This window comes from Diadema setosum, chromosome 1, assembly GCF_964275005.1.
Source record: "Diadema setosum chromosome 1, eeDiaSeto1, whole genome shotgun sequence".
NCBI lineage: Eukaryota > Metazoa > Echinodermata > Echinoidea > Diadematoida > Diadematidae > Diadema > Diadema setosum.
In genome coordinates this window covers 32,066,831-32,094,397 of record NC_092685.1, presented here as the reverse complement: position 1 = coordinate 32,094,397, position 27,567 = coordinate 32,066,831, and the positions used below count along the sequence as shown (strand labels likewise).

Genomic DNA, 27,567 nt, shown 5'->3' with positions numbered 1-27,567 from the left:
GTATGTTTAAAAGGCAACAAAACATTGTAGGAGGATTAGCTTCAGAAACCAACGGATAAAATGTGATGCCTATGGGCAATTCCACGGTAACTCGCGTTACAAATAATGGGTACATTTATGGGATAATGTGCCAATATCTTTGTAATTGGAAGGATCCACAAGTTACTTTTTTCATCATTGGTTAAGTAGACATACACCAACTAAATGAATCCAAAAAGAAAAATAAAGGACAAACATGTTGGGATTCTTGAATCATTTAATTTTGGTAACTCGCGTTACACAAAAAGGACATGGTCAATTCTATAAAGGCCTCTTTTTGGAAAGTCTCCTCATACTAGACAATCCTGATAAAAGTTTTCCAACCTTGAATTGATAGTGGGTTAGGACTCATGAATTAACACTATCAAAGTTGAGTAACAATGACCTGGTAAAATGTAGGGAGCCTTTTTATCGGTAACTCGCGTTACGGTAACTCGCGTTACATTATGTCCACTAACACAGGGTGACACAAATTGATGACATACAACTGTTCTGATGGCACTGAATCTTGTGTTGAATATTTTGAGAGATGCTTAGTACATAGTAAAATGAATAAATGTTAAACAAATATTTTACTAATCAACCCAATTGATAGAGAAGAATGTTTTTAAGACTAAAAAGAGCTTTACTCCTCAAAGAGACCCTGAATATGTTTCAATATATACCCAGATGATTTAGGTGTATAAGTACATAATTTTCAGAGTGTAAAAATGAAAGATGTTGAAATTCTTTTAAAAACAAAACATAAAAGTATCAAACCCTATTGACAAGTTTACAAAAAAGCCTACAATCTTTCAAAAATTAAAATCCTGTCTTTTTGAAAACTCTAATTTCTTTGCAACTAACTGACAAATAGACCAGTTCGTAATTCCACTTTGCGCATGAGCAGAAAAAGTTCATTTGTCCCAACAGGCATTTTGGTTTGTAAATTCACTGATATAAGCATCTGTGATGTGATGATTATTCATGTGATCCTTATCTAAATGATGCTTGCCAGCACATCCACCTGACAGCAAGAATGGTATTTTGCAATATAAAAGGAAATAAGCTGTTACTGCATTCAATACAAAACAATGAAATGGATGCTTGCTAAATTATAAACTGATGGGAGTATTCTGATCCCCTGATCGAAATGAAAGTTCATTCTTTTTTTGAACATGAATTCCATAAATTGTTATGTCAGGCAAGTTTTATGCATTATGCCACTTTGAAAAAGAGTGAAGTGCCGAACCAACTGAGAGAAAAGAAAGGTCATTTGTACCAATGTGTACATGAACTACAGTGTAATTACGAACTGGCTTATTACCCTACATGAACTTAAATAAGCACTCAATTGATCAGTGTTTTTGTAGTAGCCATGATTAAAAAAGTCATGGGTGTGCATACTCGAGCAGTATTCAAACTAAGACCTCCTGATCTCCGGACGGGCATCATCTCGCAACTAGACCACCGAACTTCCGCCCGACTAGAAGTGTTGGTTCTAATCCTTATATCATGCAGCGGGTACTGCATAATTATTCAAATTCATGAAATTCTTTCGTTGAGATGTTATTATTGCAACTAATTGACAAATTGCCCTACATCAACATAATAAAAACTGAATTGATCAGTGTTTTATTAGTAGCCATGATAAAAAATCATGGGCACACATGGGTACTTGAGCAGGCCGGATTCGAACCCACAACCTCCTGATCTCCAGACAGGCGTCATTTTCACTAGACCACCGAATAAGTATTAGAACCAACACTTGCTGCTTTATAGGTCTACTGTAATAAAAATTCTGTAATACTAATGCAGGAATTTCAGAAGATAAATTTTAGGTTAACCTCGTTCACTGCTGGATGTACATGTACAGACTATGTACACATGCAGTAAGCCTGGCTAGACTCCTCAATGTGGCATGTGATCAGTGGCCTTGATGCTAGTATTATACAATCACAGTTTATTAGGCTACTCTCCTTTGTTTCAGTCCAGCATAGTATGCATAACACTAGATTTGATTGTTTTCACCATGATATAGCTCAATTAAGTGTTAAAATTTGCTTACGTTGGTGGAAACTTGTGTTTATAGTCGGTAACTCGCGTTACATACCGGTAACTCGCGTTACATGGTAACTCGCGTTACACTTTTCATTGACATTTTTTAATGTGATGACAGTGTTTATTCAAGTCAACATCCTGTGTACAGTATCAGGGTGTGATGAATTTAGAAAATTATGATTCCCAACAAATTACCTCCACTGCTTCCTTCAGAATGAAAAATATTTTTTGTTTCGGTAACTCGCGTTACATGGCTCAAGGGCTGAACTTTCAGGTGGTGATAAAAATTTTTTGAAGGTGGCATAGAAATTTTCTCATGGGAGACTGAAGTAGAACCAATTTGCTTCTTTAAAATGATTTAACTGAAGTGCTAGCAGGATTTTTCTTTTAAAAAAATGTATATCAAGTTAAGCATGCATTTTAGCAATTTGGATGACTGAAAAATTGTCTTGAACATTTGTAGCTGTTTCTCAGGAAATATTTGACCGATTGATATAATTCTTTGAGTTTCTTCAACTTCAATATATGGGTAATACATAATGAGTAATTCTTTTGCAATATAATGAACTTGAAATTTTAGTGCCATGTCCACATTCCCATGGAATTGCCCCTATACAGTTCATTCAACATGTTACATACATCCCCTCATTTAGTTGACTAGAATGATGTTTAATATTCTCTTATTATTGACCACATACATATTTGAAATAGTGTAAATTCCATCAATACATGCAGTGATATATAGCCGACTTCACCATGAACAAGATTACACACATACACACAAAACACACACACACAAATCATGGCCATCCAAGGTCTAAGTTTGTAGCATGGCCTTTCCAAGGGAAGCTGATATATTCCCTGCATGCCGTTGTGTGCATGCTGTGCAGTCAGCGATGGAAGCAGATGAAAGCGGTGACGACTGAATGTTAGTAGGTGCATGGTTTGGGCTCAAAGCAAGAACCTTCGGCAGAGTATCATGAGAAACTTTTCGCTGTGATTGAAATTTCGTTTTACACATCATTTGGTGACAGCTCCTTCAGAGAGGAGAGGAGAGAACAAAAATGTGTGCATACTAATAACCAATTTCTGATAATGTCTGCTTTTTTTCCACAAACTTACAAGATGTCGCCACCAGCGAAGTGATATTACATAACACCCTTAAATGGGCATTCCAGACGATTTTCACAATTTCACATCCTGCAGTACATAAATCAACAGTTCCATGTATAGATTTGTGGAATTTATTGTGGTCCATGAGCAGAGTACTGTATAAGCGGTTATTTTCGCGAGGGTTTTATTTTCGTGAGGGTTTTATTTTCGCGAATTTCGCGAGCTTCGGGCTGATCGCGAAATTAAAAACACACGAAAATATTACCCCGTCATACCTTAGGTACAAATCGATGACAAAATGCATCCAACGCTGGCCAGACCAACGCGGCTGTTACACCGGCCAGTACGTACGCTATGGGGCTGCGGACTGTAGCATTTAGGATCACGACAGGGTAGAATCGCGGACAAATATCAACTTAATATCAAAAAAATTTTTTAATTTGAAAACTTACCAGTACAGTTAAAGTATTGACAACAGGGTTTGTGCAAAGTTTGGTTCTGCCAATAGTCCCTTTCTGTTCGAATTGATGACTTAATGTGACTCGGTCGAGAGGAACCTGGGAGAGCTTGAGAGCCACGCTGAATTGACGGCCAGCACATGTGCACACATTACATGCGCACAAATTTACAGATTTCTGCGTGAGTATGCGCTGGCCGTCAATTCAGTGCAGCTCTGAAAATTTGTCATCTACATCTATATTTGTTGCAACATTTGGTAGGTACTTGTGAATGCCGTGTGTGAGTGTCTCACTGCAAGTTCCCGTAATTATTGTTTCATTTTATAAATCTTCTACTGTGTCTTTTCTATTGTCGTGTTTGGGAAGTCACAATGCAAATGGAAAAACGTTACGAGTACATTGGCAAGTGTTTGAACGTGTTTCTCGGGCTTGGCAGTAGACCCTACCACTACTACTGTAGCATCAATCGCGAATTTAACAACATGCGAAAATGCCACTGATACCGCGATTCGCGAAAATATCTGTACGCGAAAATATTAGCGTATACAGTAATCAATACTCTGAAAACCCAAAACAAATTACACTGAACAAAGACGATGACATAGGAGTCTCACCTATTTCAGAAATGTAGCAGTGTAATTCCATTACAATACCACATGCCTAACAAGTTCATCTGTGTAGAATTAATGCATGCCTTCTTCTTTTGTTCTGCTTCCTTGAGCCCCAACTCATGCATTCTTATTGTGAGGCTGCCAAGTCATCATCCTTGTTCATTGTGATTTGTTACAAATTTTGAAAACACTCATATTCCTCATCCCAATCACTACAAATTCTTAAACTCTGCACCCAGTGTAACCAATTTATAGTTGTTCATATGTAAAAGTCTGAAAATCATCTGGAGGTCTCCTTTAACTCACATCCTAGACAGGGAACGCACTTCTACAACACACAGTCTGATATCTGCCATTAAGTGATTGGGGAATGTATCACAGATGCAACCGAACAATCAACTTGTATTTAATCAGTGACATCACGATTCACCAGAATAAATTTTGCTAATGCCACCTCTTTCATCTGACTCTGGGGTGAAGGAACAGTCTACAATGATCATCAAATGCATTACCTACACAGACAATTTCATAGAAAAAGAAAGTAATACAAGCATTGTATATGTGCAAGATATTTGCTACAGATATCTCGATATCTAATCAATACCTCCACTGTATGATTTTTTTTTCATATCTATTACATGCAACAACACAAATACCTTTTTTCCTGTAATTAAATGTATCATCTTGAAATATAGGTCATTCTATTGCAACTAGGCATTAAACACTAAATATTGCAATCTCCTTGTACGAATATCATATTTGCCGATGTATGAACTGTGCCCAGTTTTCAGCCATCGGGGGAAAAAAAAAATGAGTACCCTATCTGCAATACTGATGAGCATCAATTCACAAACATATTGCAACTGAAGAAACTGTTTTGCTCGTGTGCTTACTCTCTGTACTTGTGCATGCACTGATGATAGGATACAATATGGGAGGACACAAAAATGGGTGAAGTATGCTTCTAGCAGCACTTGTAAACAAAGTCATGGTGGCTACGTTTTTTCAATTCTTTTTTCTCTCATTGCCGCCTTACCACAGACTGGTGCAGCCTCAAAGTGCAGCAGCTTTTATCAATCAGTGAAATAATATTGCTTTAATAATCTCATTTCATTGCTTTTTCATTTGTATAGCATTTCATTATTTTTGAGGACATTTTCAGCAAGTAATGATGCACAACGTAGTAAAATAATGTCAACCAGCTTCAAAAATTCATGCTTGACAGCTCGACAACACATGTGGTAGGGTAGCAAACCCTCCCCCTCCCCCCCCCCCCAAAAAAAAAAAAAAAATCTCAACATTTTTCCACATCTGCCACATGAACAGACCACTTCATAAAATATGTAAGTGATCCACTGCCAACATTTCAAGAATAAACCAAAGTGATATTGAATGTAGATCTTGATATGCATATTGTCACAAATGTACACACAAGTAGTTATGTACATGTGTAATGTATCAAGGCTGTATGCATGGTTGTTTTAATGTGTACATTGTATGTATACAGGGTGACCAGAATAATGGAGAACATTCTATATGATATAGATATAGTACATACAGGCTGACCAGATCAGTGGAGAATTTTCTACGTGGTATATAATGTAGCTAAAGTACATGTATGCATGTGACAGGAAATACATTATAGCTCACTCAATCTAGAATGATTTAACCCATTCCAGAATATTCTGGGAAGTGCTTACATATTTGGCTGAGTGAGGCACTGTCCCTGAAGCCCAATGTGATTGGTAGTTAATTTTGGCAATGATGTTATGCACATAGTTAGGCAGGGAGTCATCCAGGATTCCTGGAATTTGGACTTGCTAGTATGTTCAGGTATGTGGCCCCAGGTTGGAGAAAATTACAGAATGTACTAGAAAGGGGTGAATGGATAGTATATAAGCCGGAGAAATTCTGAGGTAGGGAGAGTACCCAACACCTCTGCTCTGAGAGTTACGTCACTTCTGGCTCTGAAGCGACTTGTTATAGTCAGTCCTGTGTTACCTGCTGACCTGCTATACAAACTGTGTTTGTGGAGATAAGGCCTGGGAGACATTTTGCCTGCAGAGAATTAATTTGCCTACATTGGAGAGAGACTCCATATTTTAGTGTCAACGGACATTATTACGGCAAAGCTGTGACGGGCTGGATTCCTTGCTGGACATTATAAAGTGAATCATCATTCAACGCATCAACTGGACGTGGTCGTCATAACATTTGGATTCTGCCCGTTTCCTGTGGATTCTGCACGTTTCGCTTTGGACGTATATCCTGGATTTTTGCCCCGGATTAATAACGAGGATTATCACAACCTGCGCCTTTGGATTTTCGTCTGAGGTATCATTCATCGGTGCATCGCGGATCATTCATCTGTGCATCGAACATCGTATCTGGACACTGTCAAAGGATTACTTGCTTTCAAATTTGGCTGTACTACGTGTAAGTGATTCCACTACCGATTTATAATTGTTTCTATTGATCATTATCGTACTGATGTGAAAACCGATTACGAGTCTGTACCCACAATATCACTGTTAATAAACCGCCTGAACATTAGTTGATTGTTTCTTTTGTGCGATCATTCTCAGAGTGATTTTGGTCGTAACAATATTCTATAGTGAATAAAATCAGATTTACAGATAACTGTCCACACAAATATTGAATGATTAGATTACCTGTACTCTAAGAGTTTCTGGCTTTGGGTTATAAATATCTTCAGATTTGCATTTCTCTGGACTGCAGATGCTAGCAAATATCTCAAATTAACACAACTAAATAAAGCAACTGCAAGTAATTAATGTAGTACAGGTAAATGACACTGATATCATTTTTTTTCTTCAGATGGTTTGAGAGCCATGTCAAACTGAACACAGTATTGCTAAGATGCATATTTCCCCCCCCCCCTATGTTTTTTTTCTCTGTTTTTTGTTTTTGTTTTGTGTTTTGTTTTGTCAGCATCATGGCATTATTAACAGGTTTAGTAAAAGTTAGGGGTGGACATACAGTTCCAGTAGTGTTTGAAGTCTTTGTGAGATATATTCATATTCCATTTTTCGGAATATCACATAAGACAAAATATGAGATAGCTTCTATGGTATTTGTTCTCCCAAATGATTATGAAATAACATATTGTGGAATTATATTCAGTGGGAGGAGAAACCTGAAACACATTACCTTTGCAGAGGTGTTACTTACTCAAAAAAAAAAAAAAAACAACTCGATATATCAAGAATTCGAGATGTAATCATCAGTTGGTGGAATGTTCATTTGTAGCACATATATGTACAGGGTAGGAGTTACAAATTTCATGCGTTAAGAGTCATAACCATGATGAAGAGATATATTGACATGTAAATGAATAAAGTTAGAATGGCTGATCAGACTGATTGTCTGTGGAAAGATGCTTCTACATAATTATACACACAAGATTTAAGTAGCACACCCAATGCTTCTGAATTCCATGCTTGTTAACTGACCTTGCATTGATATGATATCATATCAAATATGCAAACTATATATGCAGATACAGCACTGAGATACACATGTACTCCCAATTTCCTCTGTACAATACTCACATGATTTGTGCGAGTTTGTGTCTTATCCTTTCCAGCAAACTACATCAGGTAGCATTTATTGTGAACAAATATATGATGAAATTGAATGGGAATCCACCGACTGCTTATCACAAATCTTTGCCAAAACATCTCTTTGCATATTGGAAATTTTCTTTGAATAAGACTATACTGGTATGTGTCTGGTTGTTTCAGACAATGTATACGCTACCAAAGATTATTTTTCCCATCGCTTTTTTTCTCAATTCTGGTTTTGTTTTGTTTTTTCTGCTTTGGCTGTATGAAAAAAAACAAACAAACAATGGCTGTATGAAAAAAACAAACAAACAATGACTGAAAGATGACTAAATCAAGATCCACACCAACAGTAAATTTTGCTGAAGTGAAACAATAAATAAATATAAAAAAAAAAAACAAACAGAAGAGTTAAACTGGTAATTCAATCCTGTGGGCAAGAATAAGTTTAGTGCAAAAATAATGACAACTGTATTCATCACACAGCACCTGGGCCCCATTTAAAAAAAAAAAAAAAAAAAAAAGTTAGGATAGCAACTCTTCCCAGAATGCCAACTTCTTGTAGTAACAGCCAATCAGGGCGCTGAATTTTTGCTACTACCATGATTATTGCCGATTGTTAATGAGACAATTGCTATTCTAGCCAGAGTTGTCCCTCAAGGTAACATTTTATGAAATGGGGCCCAAGCATTTTGTTCTTGAACGTGATACTGTATAAGCTGTTATTTTCACCAACAGATATTTATCGCAAATGAGGAAGTCACAGACTTTGTCGCGTGATGTTGTTTTCGCGAGTTGACACCAAAGCTATCGTAAGTGCACTATCACTCCAGCATGTGGCGAAATTTTTGCATGTTGTTAAATTCGCGGTCCAACAGTGATTTGCGAAATTCACGAAAATCAAACTCTCGCGAAAATAACAGCTTAGACAGTACATGCTTTGACAAGTAAAGTATCACATAGTCCAATGGCTGATACAACAAATAATTGATGGAGAAAAAAAAAAGTTAGATGGGTGAACTAAAATCTTTGATGATGGTGGGTCGATGAGGCAGTGCCAATTATTGTGGCTCTCACGGCAGTGACAACAAAAACGTCAACGACACTCATTAAGCAGCGCAGTTTGCAAATTGGCAACGTTCACTACCAGCTATTTTCACATTCCTGATTTTTGCATGCTGTTTGACTGTCATGGCGATGAGGTTAATACGACATCAAACAATGTAAACAAAAATAAAAGAAGAAATAATGAAGAGAGAACATGTCGCAGGCTCCTGACCTCTTGAGATTCAGGTTATTCCACTCTTGCTGGTTCTTTTCTCTGATTCTAAGGCTGCAATGCAAAAATACAGTTTTGCTTTCACAAATCACATCACAACATTCACCAATTAAAAAAAAAGAAAGAAGAAAATGAGAATACATGGACAAATAGCAGAATGAGTTGATTTACAATAAAATAGTAATAATCAACAAACAGACATACATTGTGAGAAAGGAAGAGAGCAAGTGACAATGAAGAGTTAGGGCTAGAAAGAGAGAGATAGAGACAGATCTCAAAAAAATATATTAAACAGCAAATGCAAGTTACTTTAATGTCATGGACAAAAGACTTACAGGACTGAGACAATGTAATCCGAAAGAAACTGTACAATACGATATGATTTAGGGGGCCAAAGAGTGAAGTATTACGGTTCAGACGCCAGAGTATACAGTGGTCTGAATTCATCATGGCAGTTTGAATCAAAACAATGGCTTACATTTACTTCAAGGATAAAAACATGGGAAATTTGCTCACCTTGTGATATGCATATCTCAGTGTGCATTCATGATTGGATGTCAATTAGCATGTGCAATGTACCGTGCATACATAAGCAGTTGAAATTTGCATGTTATTAACCTTTGGACTAGATTACGTGTTGTACTTTTATGAATTCCAGCTGGAAGGTCCATTAACAAATTGTCTGCAATCATTCAGAATTTCAACAGGGGCAGTTAACATGGCAATGATTTCACAATTCAATAACAGATTAGCTGTGTACTTGCTTTTGCTCAACAGTCTTGGCGATTATTGCATTTGACAACAATCACAAATATCTTCTTGGTGTGTGTTTGCTTGTTTTGGTGTTTTTGGGGTTTTTTCGGGGGGGGGGGGGGTATAGATTGGACTGTGAGATACACAAATGCACAGACAGTATAGGATAATGATGACAAACTTGAAGTAAGAGAAAAGAAAGGAATGGCCTTGCAGATATGGAACATTCCAAAGGTTATTCTCTCACTGAAGAAAATGAAGCCAGCATTTGAGCAAGCATTTCTGACACAAGGCAAAAATGGAGGAGAGACGAAATGCACCCTTCTTGCCCAAAAGATGTTGCAGCTGATGCAAGGATGACAAACCGTTTGTCTCTATGGAACAAATCCACAAGCACATACTATCCATCTTCACAAATAGGCCACAGACTGCATATGGAGTTATACACAGTGCTTTGGTGGGTAGTTCTCATGTCACTGTGCCATTTCAGGTATTTCTTTTTCTTCTTTTTTTTTGGGGGGGGGGGGGGGAAGCTAAACTAATTTTGGGAAAAAGGGATGTCTGTGCAAGACAGCAAGATCAGTCCCATAATGCGTGATGACTCATTCAAGTTGACACACTGTATACACCATATATTCAGTGAGACTAATTCTTCACAAATCGGGACTTCCCCACAATTTTGCGAGTGGTTGAACATGTGATTGTGACGCACACACAATGAACAGAGAGATGTACTTTTGCATGTCACACTTGAGTGCAGATCAGAGTAAATGCTTTTGAGTATTGTTAGATTCACGAAGAGTGCAGGACTTTAAAAATTCACGAAAATAAAAACCTCACAACATACATGGGGTATACAGTACTGTGTGTGATGTGTGTTGTTTGTTCAGTACAGAGACAACGTAGGACTATAAACATTGGTTAATTCTTATAATTCATATTTTCATGATGCTCAACTTAACCCAATAAGACTTTTTCTCATGAGAAGCTGAAGAAGAGTAAAGCAGATACACAGTATATGTATAATGTATATATATCACTGCACAGAACTGCAACTGCATGATCATTTTTTATGACAGCAAGCAGATGACAATGGTTATTTAACACAGGAAGTATAAAACACTTGAGAAATAAGAAAGGATTCCCAAGTTGATTGTCAAGTGACAATTTATAATGCTGCAAAGTGCAATGTGAGCAACAGTATGAATACAAAGCATACAGGAAGGTAAAACACCAAAGTAATAGCAAAGCATATCTACGATGAGGACAAATCTGGTCGTTATGGTTACCTTGCAAACAGCATCACCATTCTGTTTTTTTTACCTTTCATCAACATCTCTCCTGTTTGCAGAGCATCTTAAATTTGAACTTACATGAAATTTTCATATGATGAGATGTAAATATCTTTTTCTCTGTCAAAAAAAAAAAAAAAACACCACTCTTTTGTCTGTTTAGAGTCCTACAGCAAAAAAAAAAAAATAATAATAATAATAAATAAATAACAGAGGACAAGTTTATTTGTTCTCTCACCCAAGTGGAGAGAAGAGCGAGGGTGCCAACAGGTTGTCCATGGAGCGGTACAGGGAGAGGTCATTCATGGACTTGGACTTGAGCTCCCGACGGAGCCGTCTGGCCTCAGCAGGGTGCTTGAAACGGAAGAGGTTACTCTGACCGATGGACACAAAGCACCCTGTAGGAGTAGGAGATGAGATGGGGGGGGGGGGGGGGGAATAGAAGGGACATTGGGGATGTGAGAGGGAAAGACAGAAGGTGTGTGTGTGTGTGTGTGTGTGTGTGTGTTTTCAAAACAATATAGATACATGAAGCAGAAGGAAAGAAAGACATGAGAGAATAAAGGGGGGATAGAAAGAGAATGTAGACAAAGAAAAAGGAAAAAGAAAGATGAAGAGGATGCGGACAGAGAGGTATGGTAAGAGTTGTAATGTATATTATACAAGAAATCAAAAACTGGGCAAAGAACGGCATTCAAAGCTAAGCAACCCTTTCATATCAATTTTGCTTCATTTCAAAATCTTGTAACAATCTACAGAACCTTAGGAGATCCTTATCCCAGCACACAGAGTTTATAATCAACTTTCAGTTTGTGACATACCCAAACAAGGAAAGATCGCTGACCTTTGTGAACTTTGATACGTCAAGGAATATCTTCTGCAATTGCTACAGAGGGATTCAAGACTTGCTGCAAATGTCAGGGGGGACATGTACCCCACCCCTCCCTCTCCTGATACACATATTGCAGCAATAAGAGGTTATATAAACATACAAGAATCACACAAAAATGCAACAACAAAAAAAAACACATTTATGACAAATGCAAGAGGATAACATAAAAAGCAATGAGACATCTATGTGGTCTTACCTTGAGTGAGCTTCATTGGCTCTGTGACCAACTTGCCATTGACGGCACAGTCAGCTCCCGGGATGGGGTGGAGGAAAACGCTGCCGTTGGTACAGATGAAGCGACAGTGCTCATCCTGAATGTCAAGACCGCTCAGCACTGGAAAGAAAATAAGCAACCAACCGCACATTATGCAGGTTGTCGGATGAATTGAAAGATATTGCAATCTGATTCTCACTGCATTTGAATGCTCTTGATCTTCACTATTCTTGTCATTCATCCCCGGCAAAGTTTTGCATAACAGCTCCACATTAGTCAAAAGTTAGCACATTTGCACTGTTGTCACAGCAAGTGAGATGCTGAGGTGTTTTTTTTTTTTTTCCTACCAATGATTTCATTGATTCCCTTACTGATGCAATTTTAAGGTGTGAGTTTTCTTCAATTTGTCTCCCTTACAAATTTCATTGTAAAGGGAGACAAATTGAAGAAATCTCACACCTCTACCTTACACAAATGAAAAACATTTATTATTTGTTTTATATAACACCCAAGAATAGATCTTTGTCATTTGATGTTTCATGAATTTAGAAACAAGAGAGAATGTGCAAGATCTGAGATCAAGAGAGTGTTCACTGATCGCTATACGCTAGCGCGCTGTCGGTTAATATGCTTGATCACATTGCACACTCCAATGCAAGCATTTTACGTACATAGTGTGCTGGGCTCTGGAGCAAATTGCAGAGATCCATGACTGCACAGTAAATGGAGCCACATTTGCATGAATGATGATGTAATAGTAAGATGGGACAAATGATCAACATCAAACAACCAATCAAATGACAAGGATCTATTTATGGTTATATAGATCACTCTGTGTCTGTTAGTTTTTCTCAGTGGATCTAAGGCAATTACCCCCTGGGCAATTACCTCAGACCCTTACCATGACCCTAACCCTAATCCTGAACCTAATCCTAACCCTAACCCAAACCCTGAAACCTAAACCTAACACTAACCCTAATTTTTACTCTAACCTAGTCACTATCCAGTATTTAACTGGGGGTAATTGCCCTCCGGGGGTAATTGCCCTGATATGGTATCAATCTACCAGTATCTATCCATCTATCCATAGTTCTTTCTTTCTATCTCCCTGGATACTCTTGATAGATGATGACAGAGATGGTCTATCTCTGTTGACCGCTTTTATTCTACTCTACGAAATAGTAGGAAAGAGCAGTAAGAATCATAATGAAGAGATATGTAATTATAGCACCAAACCACAAACTGTGGTTTCTAAACATTGTGGGTTAATAAAGAGTGTAAAGAGTCAGAACTCACTGATGTCATATTTGTTATCAGCATCCTGGTGGCCCACGGTGGTCGTACCCTCCTTGATGTGGTACAGCTTCAGCCCCGTACTGAGAGGGTCGTCGTCGATCACGCTCAGGTGAGGCAGCTCGGAGTCCAGGACCACACCCACACCTTCTGAGCGCAGTGCAAGCGTGCGCTCCTGTTCAATGATCACACAGGGACAGGAATGCGTATGCAAACATAGATAGGTGAATATGTTTATATACATATATCATTTGCAAAGTACTGTTCTTATATGCTTGTGTATGCATACATGTGTATTTGTGGAAGCAGGTGCCTGATCTACTGTAACAGACAAACAGAAATGAAGAGAGAGCTAATCTGTATAATCTATGCATTGATTCTACACTTCCTGATTTGATTTATCAAACACAGAATAGCAAATATAAACATATAGTATGAATACAACATTTACGTATATACAAATACACACACACACACACATACTCTAATAATCTGATTTAAAGCAGAACTGCATTTGAAATCTACTTGACATAAATGGAGGTTGAAAGCAGCTTCAATATAACTTAACACCCAGTCCACAAAAGATTACCATAGATAGATTTATACTGGAAGTAGAGTCGATATAAATTACTGTATATTTGCACAGAAGATTTCAAAATCATGCACACGAGTTTACCAAGGCTGAGTAACAAATCACTCCAAATTTGGTGCAGTAATCTTTTCACCGTGGACTCCCCCAAGATGACAATGGTTTCTGGTAACCTAGCGACAGGTTATAAAAGAATGAGGGGAAAAACGTACATGATGATGACATTGTATCATCTTCAAATTGATATCTCACCTTGAGAAGAGTTTGAGTCTCCTTCCACTTTGATGCCCACTCTTCTGTCAAAACTTTCACCTGTTCACACACAAGAAAATTACATCAATATTGAGATGAAACCAACTAAAATACTGGTTCACTGTGAACAAAGTCTCATAAAGAGCTTAGATCTCCTCTCAGTCACTAAACAGTACAAAATAAATATAATTTGACACAGTAATCATTAAATGACACGAAAAATGCTTCATGCAAGATTTGACTTAGTTTTCAGGCATTCTATGAATATAATATACATTTCTTCTTCTTTTTTGCAGCACCTCCTACAAGAAAAAAAAAACAACAACAACACCAGAAACTGATAAATATGGACATGAGAAAAATTGAGCTTATACCTGTTATCAGAAAGCGGGTGTGAAAGCCTACCTCAGGTTTGTGACAAATGAATGTTAATCATGATAGGAAGCATAATAAAAGAATATGCAATACTGAATTCCATGCAAGCAATGCTGTTTTGTTTTTGCTTTGTTTGAGTAAGGTAAGAATAGGGCAATGCACATTCATGACTCATTCTTTTCACATTAAGCAAGATCTTAATGATTTTTCATTAAATGATATTCAAGAGCCTGGTATTTCTACATTATATAACACATGAGTATGAGTCTTATGCACGAAGGCCAGTAAACATGGATACACGTAGAAATTGGGTGAGCAAACGAATGTAAAGCTGAAAAAAAAATATAGATAGATAGATAGATAGATAGATAGATAGATAGATAGATAGATAGAGCTACGACCAATATACACTTAAAGGACCAGGCACTTGATGCAGTCCATATACAACTTGAGTATGTAATATTCTACACACAATTTTTTTGTATCACTTCAAGCTATCTTAACCATGTCAATCAAGTGATATTTCATGCATGACAAACAAAACTCACCTGAACCATAAACTGGTACACAAATCATGACACATTTTAAAAGATCTAATAATCATGTGTTGTAAATGCAAGGCTACAGATTAGCACACACACACACAAAAAAATGTATATTTTGTAAGGGGTATTTTTTTTATAAGAATGAAAAAGAAGAATATAGACAAGATGGTTTTGGTATTCTTAAAATCATCATACAATAACTATAGTGGGGGGCGGAAGGGATTTTTGGTTCAAAATTTTCCAAAAGCACCAAAATTTGGCACACATGTAGCCCAAACCATACTATTTCGATTTTTGATGGGCGCCAAGAAGGGCGCCCTCTGGGGCGGCCATATTGGCAAAATCCAATATGGCCGCCATATAGGTTTAAAGGTCACTTGCATTTGAAAACATAAAAGGGTTATAATCATTTAAAAAGTCAGGTTAAGAGGTTTTCTGGGTCAAGGAATTCGAATCTGAAGTTGTTTTTATGGTCTGAAGTCAATTTTTCCTAATAAGGTCACCTTAAGGTCATTTAGGGGTCAAGCCATTGTATTCATAACATTTTATTGAAAAAAATGGTTTGCCCATGGTCAATATTCCAGGAATGCCAGCCTTAGTAATAGAATTGCAGTTGTCGACGGCTGAAAAAAGGATATTTCTTGTGAAGGGCGCCCTCCGGGGCGGCATATTTACAAAATTCAATATGGCTGCCACCTACGTTTAAAGGCCAGTATAGCAACTAAAAACCTTTAAAGTGTTACAATAATTTGGAAAGTCAGCTTTAGAAGGTTTATGGGTCAAGGAATTCGATTCTGAAGTTGTTTTTATGGTCTAATGTCAACTTTTCCTTATAAGGTCTCCCTAAAGGTCATTTGGGGTCAAACCATTATATTCACAATAGGTAATTTAGAAAATGGCTTGCCTATAGTCAATATAGGAGGAACGCAAGCCCTGCTAATAGAATTGCAGTTGTTGCGGGCTGTGGGAGAGGGAAAGGTAGGCTTTCTCACGAGTAACATCAATATATCTGCTTTCATGTTAAGATTTCAAACACTGTAGGCATACACTCATGAATTATAATAAGAACCCCTTACTGAGATCCTTATTTCACAATTAAACGACAATTTCATCTTCATAGACATGTGGGTTCAGTGAATGCAACAATATTAGTAGAACACATCAGAGAGAGTTTGAGGAAAATCGGACAATCCATTCAAAAGTTATGAATTTTTAAAGTTTCTGCTCACTTAAGGCTGAATGAGAAGAATACTATAGCTTGTGATGTCACATGTGTACATCGATATAAAGAAAGATTAAAGAAAATTCAACATATTCTCACTTTTCTCGCATAACAAATGAACACTTGACTTCTCTCTTTCAGAAGGCAGGGGGAAATAATATTACCCTTAACATTATGTCAGTAACAAGTCGAAGAAATGTGCACTTTACTCAAAAAGTAAGGTTTTGTGAAATTCTCCTTTTATTTTCTTTATATCGTTGTACGCATATGACATCATACATTGTAGTAGTCTTCTCATATAGCGGTGACTGCGCAGATACTTAAAAGATTCGTAACTCTTGAACGGATTGTCCGATTTTCCCAAAACTTTCATTGATGTGTTCTACTAATATTGTTGCATTAATTAAATCCACAGGTATTAAAAGGTGGACTTGTCCTTTAAATTTGAAGACTTGGTAACCGTTCAATTTCATTTTTAATGATTACTTACGGTAATTTTTTTCTGCATCAATTCAATAATGGCCTGTTATAATATGGCTACACAAGCTTTTAAGTGAGGTTCTGTCCAAAGCTATGGCATATCATAGTACACGTCACAATCATTCCATTAATTATTTTTACATAACAGGCGCTAAGAGGAAATGTCCTCACCGACTGGTCATTTGCGGAATTCAATATATTTGCATTTGCTTTAATGACAGCCAAAATAGTTAATTAGAATTCTGGGTAACGCCCTTTCAAAGAGTTTTCAAGATTTGATATTGCATTTTTGTTTTCATCTTCATCTGCAAGGAATGCAATAAAAACATACATATATGAGAAATAGAATCCTATTGTTGCCTAATATATTGATAGTTTAGCAATAAGGGGGAGGGGGCTACTCTCTATATTACAAGCGTCCTTGATGTTGCCACTAAAAAAAGAAGTGTTTTTATTTCTCTGTTGCAGTTCAGGAATCCTCAATCGCAATAGATATTCATAATTCAGAATTAAATTCAATGAAATAATAATTATGAAGATCACTCCTAATCTGGATGAAAAAAAAATCTTTCGTGTTTAAGAGAGTTTTTAGTACATCAGGTTGGCATCAATTTGCTATTTTCGAACTTGTGTAAGAAAGTTCTATTCTAAAGTCCTTATAGGAAATTGTATGTTTCTCCACAGCTAAATATGCCGTTCAGAGAACATGACGGTCCTGGTGACGCCATGTAGGGAACAAGCATATTTCACTGGTGCCACTGTGACCCCATTAACAGGGTACAGATTAGATATGTTATAATACAACTTTCATGACACCTTCTAGGGTATATTAAGATTCTGTCCAAAGTGCTTGGACGCAAATTGGTATGATATCACAAGACTTTATAAGTTGGTATCTCGTTAGTCTGAAGACTATAGGTTGCAACTCTACTCTCCGCAACATCTCTACGACGCACGTCTCCTGGAGACGAGCCCGATCTCCAGGATTCGCAGGAGAATCGAACATTTTCGATTTTTGCAGAGACTAATTTCCGTCTTCCAGCTTGTCTCCGAGACGTCTCTGCGAAGTCTCCATCACTGCGGCCACGTCTTGGGGACTAAATTTGTCTGCAACATCTTCGAGATGTCCCCGCATCTTGTGGAGACCGTAATAACATAATGGCGACGAAAGGGGAAAGTCGCTGAGAAAAGACGTCTCTGATAAGTCCCTGCGACTGCAAAAGCCGTGCCAACATCCCCGTGACTTCCAAGCAAACAAGTTGTCCCTTTGTTTGAAGACGTCTTGGACGTCGCTCTGGAAATCGCGTTAGTTGTGACAGCGAAAATAATTTCTTCGAGACGCTGGCATAGCGACAATGTCTCCTCCCGTCAGATAGGCCCTCAATCCCCTCCCACCCCCCCCCCCACTTTAAGTTTGCAGCGATATCAAACTACATTGTACTGACCATGGCTCGCCTGACACCTGCTCTTACATTGTGCATTTTCACATTCATTCATTCATTCATTCATTCATTCATTCATTCATTCATTCATTTCATTAATTTTTTTTCCATTTCCATGTTTTCCACCTCCCAATGCATGCCTTGAGTGTTGTGTAGAAGAATGAAATTTGGTACTGAAGCATTGCGGAGAGTGGCCGATAGTACTAGTAATTGCCATGTACCTGTGCCATCTTTCCCCCAACTCCGCTCCCTGAAGTCAGGGATCACATCATGACCCATGCTGTCATGATTCCAGTAGAAATTGACTTGCAGCAGCCAGATCTGCTCCCACGTTATGACGAGATGATGCCTGCCTTCGTTGACGCTGGTTGCCCCATATACCTTGTTGCTCATCAGTCCTTGCTGGACATGAGCACGATTATTAAGGTAGTTAGTGTGTCAGTGAGCTCTGGTTTGCTGATCCATACTACTTAGGCACTTTGCATGCCACATCAAAGCAAGTCTGAAGTAATGTCGCACCCTGTCAGTGCCTGATGTTGGACTCTGGAAGAGAGGTATGCTATACAGGAACGAGCTGAAAAGGCCTTTATCTTTTCAATACCACGACCCACCCGTAACTCCCTCAGATCAAAGGGATTAAAAAAGAAAGCACACTACCGAAAATGTGATGTTATGCTCATCCGTACGAATGTATACTGTTTTCAGAAAATGCTTTCAGAAAACGTTATGTCATCCTTTGTAAGGATATCTTTGCGTAGATCGCATATAAGTTGTTGGAAAGCTGAAGGGTTGTGAGATCACAATTCCTGTTGGATATTTCCGTCTCGTATCAGGTGCTCAGGATGAGTTGTTCGTCCCATTTATTCTTGGATATCTGTGCGCTGATAAATGAGGGCAGTTCTTTATTTTTCAATCTTAATTTTCAGGAAGCCGCTACACTCGTCCTGTCATAATTTGAGATTTGAATGGTGCCATCACTATCTCTTGTCAGAGGACTGCACATGCAGTGTTGCTGCGCAAAAATGTTAAGATTATTTTCTTAAGGATCAGTATCCCATACAACATCAATGTAGGTGTTCAGTTTCCCTAGTCATTTGCTCTTTCAGTAAAGAAACGGTTTCGTTTGATAAAAAGAGAATAGAAAGAGATAAGAAAAAAAACTTCAGCTGAATTGTCTTCACCTACTCTGATAAGATACTGCAATGAAAGTACTTTAATAATCGAATTTAGCTAACTGCCCCTAAAATACTGGTCTGACCTGGATTGAGGAGCTCAATTCCCTGGAAGCTTCGGCCATTGCTTCCTTCACTGAAGAAGCAGACGCTGTTTTGTCAAGGGAGAACAGGCATACACCAATTTCAGCAGGAGGAGAATCATATCGCTTGCCAGCTGAAAGTTATATAATTGACCATGAAAGGTGACGAGGTGGCTCAGTCGGTAGCGTATGGCTTGCGGTCTAAAGACTTGTGTTACGGCGCGGGTTCGAATCACACTTATCTTAAGTCTAGCTGAGCAATGGTGTGTGTTGTCATACCGTCCCCTCTAGTAGAGGCACAACACTTTGCACCTCATCACTTAGATATAAAAAATGGAAGTCACTTGTGTGAAAGAATCACAAACCCAGCAGACACATGAAAAGATCCCGAATCGGCATTCCGTTATCGGAAAACTCAAGGTGCATAAACCGGTAAAATGGTCCTCCCCAAGTACATACAACTGACCAGTTAGTTGCATATACGGGCTATCCAGCTATCTCGTCAGAAGGAAAAACGAAGACAAAATAAGATTAGGCGTGTTTATTACCCTCTTTGCCATTGCACCCTGATTCGGCACCTTGGAATACTATGGCGGCCGTATTTAAGCATGTTTATGTATTTATATACATATATATATATATATATATATATATATATATATATATATATATATATATACATATATATATATTGAAACAAAGAAAGGAAAAACTGACCAGAAACAATCAATAAATAGTGAAAACTTTGAGCAAAGAAAATGAGAAAAGAAAACGAAACCGACGGAAGCCTGTTTTCTGTGCTAAAAATTTCAATATATATATATATATATATATATATATATATATATATATATATGTATATATATATATATATATATATATATATATATATGTATATATACAATGAAATATATTTTTTCATTTATTTGTCATAATCATTATTGATATGTAGGGGGATTGAACCCCTCTTGGCCCTAATTGACCATTGAAGGAGTATGGAAGAGATGACAATTGGGACAAATTAGGGGTACCAGTGAATTGCAGTTGAATGCACACAGACGCCATTTCAAAAAAAAAATGCACAAAATGCCTGATTTGACCCTTATTTGACCTTGAAAGTGACCTTGAGAGGTGATTAATGACCTTGAATTGCAGAAATTATATTTAGAATCACATTCTCTGACCCCGTAAAATCTTTCACATGGGATTCATGACATTAATCAACCTTTTCAATTTGTAACTGCAGTTGACCTTTAACCCGAATGGCGGCCATATTGGATTTCACCAATATGGCGGCCCCAAGGATTTTTAGTCTTGGCGCCCATCAAAAATCGAAAGAGTATGGTACAAGGGACCTATGAGCCAAATTTGGTGCTTTTGGAAGAATCTGAACCAAACAACCCATTTTTAGCCCTTAGGCCCCCAACTACTAGGCAGTATCACATTTAAAGGATTAACAAGATAGGTTAAGATGAATATAATAATAATAATGTGGAACATACCAATACTCAGATCACAATGAAGAGTTAATATAACAGTATAAGTAAATGCAAGATGGGTTGGGACATTAGAGGCACACATACAGGCAGCATAACCATCTACTGGGCGCAACAGAATAGAAAAAAACAAACAAACATACACTCAAATAAACAGACAAACAAATGAATGTTGCAGCCAAGTGCAGGGTAAAAACAAATCAGACCTCGAAACACGCCCTTAAAACAATGGCTACATAATTATGAAGAGTTATTCATGCAGTGAAATTAGATGAAAAAGTAGGAATGCATATGATGGTATTTGTATACAGTGTGAATCCTTTAAAAGTCTATTTCTGCAAACTCTTCAATTGTCACACTGGTAGCATGGGGCGAAGTACCCATAGATGATCAGTGTACAACCCATCGCTTGAGAACCCGGGAAGGGGGGGGGGGGGGAGGGAGGGGCTGGATGCATGCACATAACATCATTAGCCAGGGTTACTTTTCTGAAGCATCATGAGACGTGTTCTTTGTTCACACAGATGCTGCACGCCTTTAAAAAGTTCTGCAGGGGTTTTTCAGCAGCGGTCATCCCTCGGTGCCCATACATGCAACCAAGATTTACAGTTTCATAAGTTAATAAGATGCTCCAATTATCCTCAGTGACATCATACTCACGTCATAGAAGTAATGCAAAAGTTCAGGTGTTCACAATAGATCGGAATAGATCGGAATAGAATAGTGTGATATGGGTTGCAATAATGTAAACTCTAATATTGTTGTTTTGTACCCCCATGTATGTGTCTAAACCTGCCATTCGTTTTGAATGAAACGGTGGACCTGGTTCTTTTGTATACTTGTTATTCTCACACTTTCTTGAACTTGAATAAAGTCATGATTAAACAACAACTAACCCTTTATGTGCTTAGGCACTTCAACTTGCCAGAAGTTTTTTTTTTTCATATGCAGTCAGTAGTCCACTTGAATTTGACCCAGTTATAGATAAGGTCAAAGCCAATTCAGGTGCAGCACTGAGCCCCAGTCAAACAGTTAGGCCATGGTGACTCAAGAGAGATAAGGGGGATTAGGTAATCTCTATTCATTGACAATCAGGCTGCTGACATCTGTGCAACCTGCAAAGAAAGCACTGCAGGGTGCATGCTAATCTGTGGGTTGGGGGGTCAAAGGAGGGATCTCCAAAGTGCTTTTTCGATATGATGTAGCCTTAACACCAAGGCCCTGATACATAAACAGATATATCTAAAATCATAATTAGGAGCAGATGACTGATTTAGATTGGATTAAGATTGGGTGGTCTGAAACAATGATTTTTTTTTTCCATAATGCTTTTGAGCTCCAGCCCAGAGCTGAATTTGTCCATTTGCCTTTCCTATATTAATCTAAAACAAATGATTCAAATGATAACAAATCGTCTGGCCACACAGCATAAAAACTAGCTGGTAACTGGTCAAAATGCAATCACATGACTAATATAGTGAGGATGCGACATCACATCAGGTAATATCATTGAAGAATTTGACTGGCTGCCAACAGGGATGGGATAAGACGACAATGCATCTTTACTTGTTGACCATATTATAGTATATAATATACATATTGTATATACAGTTAAACTCGCCTAAGTCGACATCGCATATGTCGAATAATCGCGCAAGTCGATAATTTTAAAAAGTCCCGATTTTTCCCCATTGACTTACGTGTATTAATTCATTCATAAGTCGAATTTTTTAAGTCGAATACTCGCTTAAGTCGATGAAATTCCAAGAACACTTTCACGGAAAAACCATTGAATTCACTGTGCCTAAGTCGAATAAGATTTTATTGTGTAATAAATCACTGTCAAAATCACGAGACGCCAGTTTTTGTTAACATACAGTATATACCAAAAGAAACTGCGTAAATAAACATTAACGTTTCATTAACGCAAGCGGTTTCACCTGAATCGTTAGTAACGTAAACTAACGATCGGGAAAATTAACGTTTGTAGCAACGATGAGTAACGATCCCTAGCGCAAATTAACGATGTTTCGTTAACATTAACGATAGGTAACGCAAGAACTCACGCGAGATTTTGGTTTTGTAACGAGACCTGGTGAAAGGACGACGTAGCCCCTGCCGAGTGTAGCGATCTATGCCTTATTTTAGCGGAGTCTTTTCGCGAATCGAATCACGATTTCGCGAATGGTTAATTTGCGACCGGGGTCACCAAAAACGCACGCCGGGTCACCAAAAAAGCCGAATGTTTGCCTTCAGTTTTGGAAATGAAGCGGTAACAATCAGTTCCATAAGATGCTGAATAAATGTCAGATGTTTGCTCTTTTAATTTTGGAAATGAATAACGGTAGTATTCGATTCCGTATAATACTAAAATAAATGTCGGATGTTTGCTTATACTTTTGGAATGTCAGAGATTTGATTTTGCGTTCGGAAATGAATAAGGATGAAAAAAGTATCCGGAAGATGCTGAAATAAATGTCGAATGTTTGCTTTGACGTTCGGATATGAAAAATAATGATATTCAACTCCATACGATGATAAAATAAATGCCGGATGTTTACTTTTACGTTCGAAAGTAAATAACAATTACATTCAGCTCCGGAAGATGCTAAAGTAAATGTCGAATTATCCCTTTGACGTTCGAAAATGAATAACAATAATAATCAACTTCGTACGATGATAAATAAATGTCGGGTGTTTGCTTTTACTTTCGAAAGTAAATAGCAATAACATTCCGCTCCAGAAGATGCTAAAATAAATGTCAGATGATTGTTTTTTACATTCGGAAGTGAATAGCAGTAATATTCTTCTCCATACGATGCTAAATAACTGTCGGATGTTTGCTTTTAAATTTCGAAATGAATAACAGTAACATTTAGCTGCGTTTGATGGTAAAGTTAATGTTTGATATTTGCTTTAACGTTCGGAAATGAATAACAATAGTATTCAACTCCGTCCGATGATAAAATGAATGCCTTATGTTTGCTTTTATGTTCGAAAGTAAATAGCAATAACATTCAGCTCCGGAAGATGCTAAAATAAATGTTGAATGTTTGCTTTGGCGTTCGGAAATGAATAACTATGGTATTCAACTCAGTACGATGATGAAATAATTGCCGAAAGTTCGCTTTTACGTTCGAAAGTAAATAGCATGTAACATTCGACTCCTGAAGATGCCAAAATAAATGTCAGATGATTCATTTCACTTTCGGAAGTGGACAGCAGTAACATTCGGCTCCTTACGATCATAAAATAAATGTCGGTAGTTTGCTTTTGAATTTGGAGATCGAATAACGGTAATATTCTGCTCCGTACGATGCTAAAGTAAGTAACAGATTGTTTCTTTTACATTTGGAAATGATTAACGGTATCAATCGGCTCATTTAGATGATGAAATAAAAAGCGGATATTTGCTTTCACGTTCGGAAATGAATAAGGATGATATTCAGCTCCGTAAGATCCTAGAATGAATGTCGGTTGCTTGTTTTTACATTTGAAAATGATTAACGGCAACATTCGGCTCCGGAAGGTGTTAAAATACTTGTAAATGGCGGATGATTGCTTTTACAATCAGAAATAAATAACGGTAACTTTCGGACCGAACGTAGGACCGATTTAGTTTTGCTTGTTTTTTGTTGTTGTTTTTTTGTTTTGTTCGGGCCACCAAAATATAAAAATCAATCATTTTGGGGCCACCAAAATAAAAGTTAGTGTGGAGCCCTAGCCTGCATCAATGTGGATAAAGTGTCTTGCTGAAGGGCAAATATCGGGCACACCGCTCCAGCTCTCGGCTCCAGAGTAGACAACATACATGTACACTGTACGTGTGGTGTAACTTTAAGTCGATTTTTTTCGACTTACGTACAAGTCGAAACTCGCCTAAGTCGATGTGTTTTGCTCAGTCCCGAGAAGATCGACTTATGCGAGTTTAACTGTATGTATATTGCCTTGTGTGTATTTCCCTCTTGAGACAGTACTTGTATCTCTAGGGGGAAAATCGTTAACTCTTTTGTGGGAATGTGAAACATTATACAATGTATTACACAACCTCTAAAAAGGCATTAGAGTGAAAGACCAAGGCAGCTATTAAAGGTGTGTGCATTTGTGACTGGATGTTTGAGAGTGGTTGCATGTATTTCTTGGAGGGAAATGAGAAATTGGACAAGAATGTAACCCAATTACCTCTGTCATCCACTTTCTTTTATGGAAATATGCATTACAATACACAAATATTGCACGATTTTGAATACACTGTACTAGATTGTATGCATGACAAATTTACAATTAGCCCAAGTATAGTTTTATTTCCCGGAGGCCAAAGGCAAGAAAAGATGGAATTGCACAAGGCTAATTGTGTATTTGGAGTGTACAGTATATTGGCTAGGATAGTGCATGAAAGAGCATGTAATTTTTTATAGCAAATAAAGTGTATTTTTAACACTTATTTTTCTAGCTCTAGGATAGCCTAGACCAGGACCATAGATTCTGCACAAACAATCAAAAATTCTAGCTTACAACAAACTGTAACTCTGTCATTGTTTGACATAAAAATACCCTGCATGCCTACTAGCAGTCCATGGAAAATTAAGCCTGAGTTTCCTATTAAAAGGAAAAAAAATAAGGGTGACCAGTATAAACCACTGTAAGATTTAAATACAGATGTCATTCAATTCTAAATAGAATGATAGGTTCCATACCTTATACTGTTGTGTTAAGACCTAAAATGGGGCCTTCAGTTCACATTGCTTGCCTCTAAGACTATACATAAAATTGTGACATTACATACTGACTACACAGAGCATGCAGTAATTGTACAATTGAGCTTGAATCAAGCACAAAGTTGCCACTGGAATTTATATTACATGCAGATATTTTATGATACCTGACTATGGGTCTTCCTCATTTGTTGGACTTTTGATAACTTTCAGGACTGAGATTAAAAGTTTGTATAAGTGAGATGCTCACTTTTTACAAATGTCCATAGTCCATGTACATCCTCATTGAAATATGTCAGTTTGAATAATTCATAAACACATGTATATGCAAAGATTTAATGTAACCTCATTGATGGTATCATATTTTTTTTTGTATCTTTACGATTTTTTTTACCTTATCAGGCTTTGTTACTGTATTTTTGTTTTTGTCATTTTTATGTCCCTTGTCGTGTTGTGAATGCTATCTTTTGTTTTGAATTATATTTTGTTGTTTTATACCATGTAAATTGATTTATATGGACTCACTGAAAAAACAGCCCTGAGGCTGATAGTGGGTTTTTTTTTTTTACCTTTTTGAAAAAATAAAACAAATAAACAAACAAAGAGAGGCATACACAAACACACTACAAGAAAAAACAGTCTATCAACACAGTACAGCATTTACACACACAAAGATACACACACACTTACTTTCTTCACACTGAACACGCTCGCACACACACACCAGTGGTAGATCCAGAGGGGGGCGCAACCGGCGCACGCCCCCCCCCCTTTATTTTTTGTTAAAAACAAAAGAAATAAAACGAAAAAAATGAAGTGAAACCCGAAAGTGGCACCAGAAATATTAGTTGCGCCCCCCCCCCCCCCCCTTACCAGAATTCCTGGATCCGAATATAGTGTCTCACAAGTATTTTATTTTCATTGGCAGTCTGGAAATCCTATTACATATCAGCAAAAAATTAGAACTATCGCTCAGAGATTAATAATCCCGTCTAAAACTGTCGGAGTTAGCTTAATCCACAATATTTAATGTATGCTCTTTATTTCAAAAAATGCTGTTACCATGGCAATGCAATATTCAATATTGATTAAAGGTGTGTTCTGCTCATTAAAATTGAAGTTGGTCACACATGCCAACTGCAAATAGAATGCTAAAAAAAAACTGAGTCAGTTGAGCTAAATCCACTGGTAATTTGTATGATTTTCATTTGAAGAAATGCTGTTCCCATAGCAACATTGTTTGACATTGATGAAAGTTGAAGTTTGCACATTTTAGCATAGCAGTTGCATGTGCCTAATTTCAACTCAAATGCTGAAAAACTGAGGGACTTACCTCAATCCACAATTTTTTGCATGCTTTATATCGAAAAAAAAAAATGCTGTTACCATGATTGCAATGCATTGTTCAACATTGCCTGAAGATGTGTTTTGCACATCTGAAATTTGCTTTTGTCACATGCGCCAAACCTCAAGTCAAATTGCTTCAAAACTGAGGGAGATAGCTAAATCCACAGGCAATTTGTATGATTTTCATGAAAGATAATGCTGTTGCCAAGGCAACCACTATGTAACAACTTGAATGACTAACGATGAAGTCTCCTGATTTACATGCTACAGCAGTCACATAT

At 37.5% G+C, this 27,567-nt stretch overlaps 1 protein-coding gene across 1 annotated transcript in view; it reads right to left on the bottom strand.

Moving 5' to 3' along the window:
* Positions 1–27,567, bottom strand: part of LOC140229804 (kinesin-like protein KIF16B) — an 89,397-nt gene that overhangs the window by 12,342 nt on the left and 49,488 nt on the right. Inside the window, exons 16-20 of the mRNA XM_072310039.1 lie at positions 14,410–14,469; positions 13,572–13,743; positions 12,258–12,395; positions 11,408–11,567; positions 9,125–9,178 (exon numbers count right to left, since the gene is read on the bottom strand). Of these exons, the coding sequence (XP_072166140.1) occupies positions 9,125–9,178; positions 11,408–11,567; positions 12,258–12,395; positions 13,572–13,743; positions 14,410–14,469 (584 nt within the window). The remainder of the gene's footprint in view (positions 1–9,124; positions 9,179–11,407; positions 11,568–12,257; positions 12,396–13,571; positions 13,744–14,409; positions 14,470–27,567) is intronic.